Source organism: Phytophthora parasitica (genome assembly GCF_000247585.1).
Source record: "Phytophthora parasitica INRA-310 unplaced genomic scaffold supercont2.81, whole genome shotgun sequence".
In the NCBI taxonomy this organism is placed as follows: Eukaryota; Oomycota; class Peronosporomycetes; order Peronosporales; family Peronosporaceae; genus Phytophthora; species Phytophthora nicotianae.
The window spans coordinates 51,432-59,229 of NW_008649067.1; the positions used below are offsets into that span (position 1 = coordinate 51,432).

Below are 7,798 nucleotides of genomic sequence, written 5' to 3' on the forward strand. Positions count from 1 at the left end.
CGACTGGGGTACGTGAAGTTCACGCCTGTAGCTTGAATACGACCAAGACAAGACTCCGGCTTCTCTCCTTCGTTGTCTTTGGATGCATCGATGGCAGATGGTGTGTCCAAGATCTTGTAGATCTCCGTAGCGGCTCCCTTCGCTTCAGCGATGGCTGACATATTGGGCTTAATCTGACCAAGCGAAATCGTTCCCATCAGCACACCGAAGAACGCTTGAAACACGTCGGAAGGCGACGTCTTGTCCCGCGCAACCTTGGATCCACCGTACCAGAGACCGATAGCGTACATGAGCCAGACACAACCAATGAAGAACGCAAAGGCAATGGACGACAGTTTTCCCACTTGGATATTGGTCTCTTCAGCAGCCAACGCACGCTCATTGTATTTGTCGATCGCTCTCTTTTCGGCGTTTAGCGACGACACCGTGCGAATAGATCCGAGTGTCTCCTCCGCGACAGCACCAGCTTCAGCGTACATCTGTTGCGAGTGAACCGCTCGCTTCTGCATGATCTTGAGCAGCACACCCATCGATCCGGCCATGAACGGCATCAAACAGGACATGAGCAGTGCGATATCCCAGCCACGCACAAGACCGATGATGTATCCCGAAAAGAATTGACAGATGAATCGCACGGCGTCTCCGAACTTTTGGCCCATTCCGTCTTTGATCTTCACGGTATCGCCCGTCATTCGGCTGGAGAGTTGCAACGGATCGATCTTGTCGTACCAACTGATGTCGAGGTACAGCAAATGCTTGAGCACTTCGGTACGCAACTCCTTCATCTGTCGTTCCGCAGTATACGCGAACAACACTCCGGACGAGTAATCAGTGACGAAAAGTGCAATGGAAATGAGGAAAAAGTCCAAAGCTGCAGAGTTCACTGTATCTCGATCCACTCCGCCGTCTGCTTGAGCGAAGGAATTGATGGCGTCACCGAACACTAGAGCCATACACGGGAACAGTGCACCGCCGATTCCAGACATGACGATGCCTAGAGCGAGCAGGGCCTTGTCCATTGGGGTGGCATACCGGTACAGTTGAGAGAGTGCAACGGTTTCAATTAGTTCGTCATCTTTAGTCTCCGATGAGTGATCGTTGACGTGGTTGTCGTAGCCGTTTGAGTTTTTAGCAGTTGATGTAGGGGTCACAACTTGGTTGTAGTCAGTAGTTGACACTTCGACGTCGTCGGTCTTGACTGGTGGAGGTGCCATGGCTGTAAAGCTGGGCCACTCGGGACTGGCACTTGTTGGGGACTCGACTGGAGGACTTGGTGGTAAGTTTGAGAATGAACTGACTGAGGTTTGACTTGAAAGGCATTTAATGCGATGGAACGATGATTATCCCAAATAGAAGGTGAAAAGCACTGATATGTGTTATGTTTGTGCCTAGCACTTTTTAGAATGATCTATTCACAAATGTATCTTATATAAGTAGATAGTTGCCGCAAAAAGCAGTTGAGATAGTGCATTCGTGGTAATCTTAACCGAAATGAAGTACATTTCGACTACGTTTCACAATCATTCCTGTCGGAGTAGCGCGTGTGATTAGACTAGTCGACGGTACTGTAGCAAACATTTGTGGCGACGAGATAAGGAAGCAGGGCACACACCAGGACGGAAGAGCATTCTACGCGAAACTTGTCGAACACGCAGTGAATTAGAAGGATCCATTGATTTTAGATTGTAAGGCAATATCACCGTTAATTCTTACGCACGATACGTTGTTTGCGATCTCGCTACTTGTCGGAAAAGTTAAACGAAGCATCGGAGATGGAAAAGTATCGTCCTGGAGTCCAGGAGGGCGTTATCGCATCATCTAGTAGCCCCCACGTCGTGCGTCCACTATCTGCATCATCACTCTCAGGTTGCAAACGCTGCTGGCTCTGCTGCCACGCAACTTCCGTCGCACTGTGCTGGTTAACTAACGTCAAACACACACTACACACAACCACATGCACGCTTCTGGTCGGTGGCCCTTTGCTTCGACCAGTTAGCTCCTTGAATGATCGCTTGACGCGGCATTTTGAGCACAGAAACGCACCACAGATAGTACATGTCTTGTTGGCGCTTGGTTCGCCGTCTTTGCTTCGACTGTGTCTTCTCAATTTGTCCTTGCAGACACCACAAAGCGAGAGATCCACCGAACCAGTCATCGCTCGTCGTTGTCGGTTAGTAGGATCCTTAATTCTGTTGAGAATGCACCACTGCAGTTTCTTCTCCTCCGCCAGTCGCGGTGCCTCCCAGAAGCCCAGCACAGCGATCCACATGGCGTTCATCACGATCGTATCCAAGATATGGCCCATAGTCTCCACGTACACTTGGATATACACATCCACAGTTCCATCCTGCTCCTTATACAGCGCTCCATACATCAACTTCCCTCGTGTCATGGGCTTAGGAAGTTCAGGCAACTGCGGCAGTTGTGCCGGCTGTACCAGATCGTACCCGATGCGGTCTCCATTAGCTCGCGTGATAATCCCAGACGCCGACAGGTTAATAAAGTCCCTAGGTCGTACGATCATGCTTAACGGCCAGCCTTGCTCGCCTACCATCCACATTACACTGAGATTCTGATATGGGTCCTCTGCCGTTGGGCCCGACAGTTTCGCTAACGTGGCTCCGCTCACGTCATGTGACGCTATAGACGCCGCTCGGACGCGTAAGTCCCCGAAGGTCTGCGTTGTTAATCCCAACATCACGTCGTCCAAGCTGGCCTGAATGGTGCCGACCGCGAGCAACACAGCCGGATTCTCCCAGTTGTCGCCGGGCATGTTCAGATCTCGACGTCCGATGTGATGACGCTCCGAGTAGAGCGATGCATTGCTTTGAGTCTTGTGCCGCTTCCAGCGCGCGCTATCCAGAGTCGAGTGGTGGCGTGGAGATCCGCGCGTGGTGACGTCTCGCTCGTCGTAACTTCGCAGCGTCCGGTCCAATAGCTGCAGTGTGAGCTCCTGACATCGCTCCTGCTCCTCGAACGTCAGCTGAAGCGGTTTGAATGGAATACGTCCGCGATAGCCTTCGCCTGCCTCCATTACGTCGGCGTGCTGTTTACTATCCGGTAAGTAGATTAATGACAGCGCCTGTGACACAAGGTATCTTTCATAGTTGGGGAAGATTACGGCTGTCTGTGGATGTTGAAGCAGAAGTTACAGGTCCACGCGATCCCCGAACTGCTACTGCAGCGAAGTGAAGTGTCTACAATCCCTGCGAATTCAGCTAACACGCGTGATCTTTGTACAGAAGTGATGGGTACCTCACCGAAACGTGGTTTCGGTCGAGCTTGTATTTCTTTGCAGGCTCTCCAGATCTTCTGAGACTATGAATCCTAACTCGTTGATGGCTAAGAACATCACAGCCTTTCACGTACAACTTGTACAATGACCAAGATCCCGTCCGACGGATGTGTATGTGTACTATGCTTGACGTTCCTGAATGGAAAATATCTTTCAGTGAAGTATCAACGTACGAGCTAACTCTGAGTCACTTTGACTCAGGTCTGAGTGGAACTCAGTGGGTGATACGCGCTGTTACCTTTTCAGTGCTTCAAGCGACGCATTCACTACTTTAAACTGTATTAATACAAGCGCGTTAAAGCTTCCCATCGGCTACGGCGTCCACTCTTCTTCTCCGTCTGAATATGTGTGTAACACGTCTGAAACCGAGAAGTGTCGATCCGGTGACCACACAAACATTGCTGAATCATCAGCGAGGCCCCAGAGCGGTTGACTGCTGCTACAAGCGTCCGTCGCGGAATACATGAGACGGTATTGATACTGTTCCCATGCGATCTTGGCAGCTCTTTCCTGCTCCACGAGCTTCAAACAGTTTCTACACAAGACAACAGCAACGTTTCGAGTCACGGCGCCCTTGCTTCTCCCCGTAGTGGTCTTAATGGAACGTTTGACGCTGCAACTGAAGCACAAGATCGACGCGCATGCTGCGCATGCCAGAGTCCCTCGGGAGTACTCGCTTTGGTTCCGCGGGACCAATACAGCTGAACAGCGACAGCAAGAGAGAAGACCCTTTCGTGACTTCGTCTCCAGTGGTTTGCGTTTACTGTTAGCTCTTTTCACAGCGCTGGTGATGACACACCATTCGATTTTCTTCTCTTCCGAGAAGCGCGGAGCCTTCCAAAATCCAAGCGTGGAGCTCCAGATCGCGTTCATCATAACGGCGTTCACTACAGCGCCCATCGTCTCCACATGCACTTGAATGTACACATCTACCACTCCGTCCTGTTCTCGAAACAATGCTCCGTACATGAATTTCCCGCGCTTAATCGAACCAGGAATCTCCGGGCATTGGGGCAACTGTGCAGGTTGAACGACCTCGTACCCGATACGGTCACCGTTAGCGTCAGTGATAACCCCAGAGGCCCACAAGTTGACGAAGTCTCTTGGATTCACGACCATACTTAGTGGCCACTTCTGTTCCCCCACAATCCACACGACACTCTGGCTGTTAAACGGATTTTCCTCTGTCGGTCCAGATATCTTGGCAAGCATAGCTCCCCTTATTTCTTGAGAAGCTACTGAGGCCGCTCTTAACTGCATGTCACCGAATGATTGCGTTGTAAGACCGAGCATAACGTCGTCGAGACAACTATGAATTGTGCCCACGGCGAGGAGCACGAGTGGGCTTTTCCAGTTCCCCAACGGCATGTGGAGATCGTGAGGTCCTCCACGATGTCGCTCACAGTAGAGAGAGGCGTTGTGCTGCGTCTTGACACTTTTCCAGCGAGCACTGGCCAGGCGTGAATGATGGAGTGGCGATCCGTTCGCGGCGACACCGCGTTCGTCGTAGCTACGTAGCGTTTGGTCCAGTAACTGCAGAGTGAGCTCTTGACATCGCTCCTGCTCCTCAACGGTCAACTGTAGCGGGGGGAATGGGATGCGACCGCGGTATCCCGTGCCTGTGTCCATCTCTAAGCACAAAGTTAAACTGAGCTGTGCATTGCTCGACTAAGGTCGTATTCGCGGTTGCTGTGTCGCGCACGTCCAGACAACGCGTTCACATCTTTCAAGATCGTTGACGGTCAACCTGAGAACCGGAATTATGCACGCTTTCGACACCAGCGGAAACTCTTCTTATGCACCTAAAAAATTAATGTGGCCTCTTTTCTGAAGTCTGCTGAGTGGTGTCCACCCGTTCTTGGTTTACGGCGATGGCTTTACGCAGCGGGTACCTCACGTATAAGTCTGATGTGTCATTCTCATGGTTGGAAGACAATAAAAAAAAAGTATCTTTGGAATTTCATTTTTTACTACTTTCTACTTAAAAAAAAACTAAAATAAAATCTGTCCCACCGTCGCACGTTATGACGAGCAAGACAACAAAGCAGATAATCAGTAAGGCTTTCATCAGCTTGTAAAGTAAAACTTAAAAATGGGCTACGAGTTTGGAGGTCATGTGCGCCGGAAAAACATTCGTTCCGGGTCGCCCACAGCAATGTCTTCCTCGGGTGGTATCCAGGAATTGCGTTGCTGGCGAGCAAATAGTCGCAGCTGGATCATCCGCTGCGCAAAGAACTTGGTGTCTTCGGAATACTGCCGTTGAGCTGCCTTAGCCATGGCTTCACGTTGTGTTGAGGTGGTATGTTTAAGCACATATTCCACGGAATTGCAGAGGTTTTGAGCTGAAAATTTGGCTACAAGTCCATCAGCCGAGTTAAGTCCATGCGTGTTATGGTATGCACCACCAAGTAGAATATCTGGACCGGATTCTCGCTGGGTTTCCACTAGAACACCCATATCCTTTGAAGAGATAAGTTCGTTCATTGGATGTGCGTCCGTTGTGATGATAACGCCTCCTGATGCTCGAGCTTGGTCGATGTAGTGACCGTAACCTTCTTGTGTGCTAGGACAGAGGAAAAAGGACGACTCGGCCATCACTTTTCCAAAACCCACCACGTCCATCCGTTTACGAATCAAATTCACATTGGTCGCCTCGAGAATCGCATCTTCGTAGGTAGATTGGTACCGTTCTTCATAGATATCCTCGTGGATATAAAGATCCAGACGTGGGAAATTTGGGTGCGACAACCAGCAGTCAAGTACCTGCTCGGTGCCTTTATACGGACTGTACGAGCAGCATGTAAGCTGCGATGAATTACTAAATAAAAATAAATAATACTGCGTACCTGGAGCCAGCCGTGTGTGTGAATCGTACTTTTGCAAAGTTTTTCCGTCGGATATTCTCTTCTCCGAGCATCTCGACGGCGTGTGCAGCGGTGTCTGAAGACGTGAATCTAGTGTAAAACACCTTGGCATTACGTGGGTTTCCTTCCTGTGCATACCACGCCTTGACTCGCTGATCACAGGCCAACGTTCTGCACAGCACAGCATCCACACTCCAATATTCTTTCGCCGTCAGCTCGCGCATCTCGATATTTGGCATGATATAAATCGGCTTCGCTCTCGGCCACTCCGACCGAGTTGGTCGATCATCCCAATAATGATTAAAGAATATCATCGGCGTCAGTGGACACAGCTCGTAGTACATGACGCTCTTGTTCGTCTCTGGATCGAAGAATTTGTCCTCCAACGCCCACAACGGCAATAATCTCGAGTGCAAATCTGTCAATAAAGGATAAAAAAAAAATAATCAGCACGAATAATTTGTTTAAAAAAGTACAAAAAAGTCTTACATTTTGTAAACGCCACTGCATCTTCACAGTATCCAAGTCCTCGGATGCCGTCGGGTAGATAAATATCCACGTCGGGGCATTTCTTTAGTTGTTCAATAACTCGTGGGTCGCCTCTTTCTAGTACTGGGGCCTTTTCTCTCTCCTCTTGGTTAGAATACTCTGGTGAGCCATGTTGCCATGTGATAATAGCCTGCTTCTTGGCTACACACGCTGAATGTAGCCAACTTAGATGTTCACGCTCCTGAACAGGCACGTCGCTGGGTTTGTCTGTCATCCACTGTGGCACTTGGATCTTGGCGAACTCGGCGTCCTCGAGGTCTGGAGGGGACAGAGCGAAGCGCTCTGAGTCCTCTGGGACCTCCACGAGGCGGCGATGGGTCGAGAAATGAGCGTGTCGGAAGAGCAACAGCTCGAGCAACAGGAAACCGGCGGCGTAGAGTAGCAGCAACGATCCGAAGCGCCACGAGCGGGTGGACGGACGTGCGGGTGCTTGAGACGGTAAGGGCGAAGCCTTGAGCGTCACAGAACGCAGCTCGCGCTTCATGGCGAGGCTAAACCTGTGGTCTAGAGTGAGAATTGAAGAATGTGGTGTGATTACTGAAGTAATGATGATGGCTACATCGTGTAACAAACAGACTGACCAATCAGATTGGCGTATTCGTGTTCGGAAATATTCGAGCGGGGTGTGTAATATGGGTGCAAAGGTATCCGCTTCAACTGGCGGCGGGTTGTCAATGGGGGACAGGGAAGTCATGGATGCAATGCTTGAACATGCTCGGCTGCTCCATGATGGAGCCTCCATCGGAGTTTGAGTTGTAGTTTGCAACTTGAGGACGTAAGTGTCACATCGATCGGCAGATTGGCGGCACTGTCGTCGCCTCGAGTGTTGGTTTACGCCGCCTTACAAGTTCCCGGATAGATGCCATTTGCCGCCATATCGTTGAGCAATATGACATGTTACTTGGAGGTACATGTGGTTCATTCTGTAAAAGAAGACATAGTGGCTGAAGGATGCAGATAAGTTTGTATGTGAGCATGCTGCACCGTGATAGGACAGACTTAGAATGGCCTATAGGTGGGCCGAGGAATGCAACAAGTTTTAGTGGTTAGGAGGAACTTGGATCATAGGTATCATGGGTAGATTTTTTTT

General features: G+C 50.1%; 4 protein-coding genes across 4 annotated transcripts in view; all 4 read right to left on the reverse strand.

Annotated features, from left to right (window-relative positions):
* PPTG_24300 (hypothetical protein) overlaps nucleotides 1-1,276 on the reverse strand; it is a gene marked incomplete at its 3' end in the record, with an annotated part of 9,136 nt that extends 7,860 nt beyond the window's left edge. Inside the window, exon 1 of the mRNA XM_008916264.1 lies at nucleotides 13-1,276. Coding sequence (XP_008914512.1) covers nucleotides 13-1,214 — 1,202 coding nt within the window. The 5' untranslated portion in view covers nucleotides 1,215-1,276. The remainder of the gene's footprint in view (nucleotides 1-12) is intronic.
* Nucleotides 1,277-1,660: 384 nt separating this feature from the next.
* Nucleotides 1,661-3,228, reverse strand: PPTG_18153 (hypothetical protein). The gene has a single exon (XM_008916265.1). It carries the CDS (start codon nucleotides 3,032-3,034, stop codon nucleotides 1,739-1,741), a length of 1,296 nt encoding a protein of 431 aa, XP_008914513.1. The 5' UTR covers nucleotides 3,035-3,228; the 3' UTR covers nucleotides 1,661-1,738.
* A 312-nt stretch (nucleotides 3,229-3,540) lies between these two features.
* On the reverse strand, nucleotides 3,541-4,924 carry PPTG_18154 (hypothetical protein; the record flags this gene model as incomplete). The annotated part of the gene is made up of 1 exon (XM_008916266.1): nucleotides 3,541-4,924. One exon carries the CDS (start codon nucleotides 4,922-4,924, stop codon nucleotides 3,608-3,610), a length of 1,317 nt encoding a protein of 438 aa, XP_008914514.1. The 3' UTR covers nucleotides 3,541-3,607.
* A 317-nt stretch (nucleotides 4,925-5,241) lies between these two features.
* PPTG_18155 (hypothetical protein) lies at nucleotides 5,242-7,220 on the reverse strand. The gene is made up of 3 exons (XM_008916267.1): nucleotides 6,649-7,220; nucleotides 6,142-6,577; nucleotides 5,242-6,080 (listed from the first exon to the last, which is right to left on the reverse strand). Exons 1-3 carry the CDS (start codon nucleotides 7,190-7,192, stop codon nucleotides 5,408-5,410), a joined length of 1,653 nt encoding a protein of 550 aa, XP_008914515.1. The 5' UTR covers nucleotides 7,193-7,220; the 3' UTR covers nucleotides 5,242-5,407.
* Between the last annotated feature and the right edge of the window lie 578 nt (nucleotides 7,221-7,798).

Bases quoted from the DNA above. Each gene is read 5' to 3' on its own strand.
- PPTG_18153 (XM_008916265.1), bottom strand. From the start codon at position 3,034: ATGGAGGCAGGCGAAGGCTATCGCGGACGTATTCCATTCAAACCGCTT.
- PPTG_18155 (XM_008916267.1), bottom strand. From the start codon at position 7,192: ATGAAGCGCGAGCTGCGTTCTGTGACGCTCAAGGCTTCGCCCTTACCG. The intron at 6,578-6,648 runs GTAAGACTTTTT...CTTTATTGACAG, and splicing joins TGCAGTGGCGTTTACAAAAT to ATTTGCACTCGAGATTATTG. The intron at 6,081-6,141 runs GTACGCAGTATT...CTGCTCGTACAG, and splicing joins ACACACACGGCTGGCTCCAG to TCCGTATAAAGGCACCGAGC.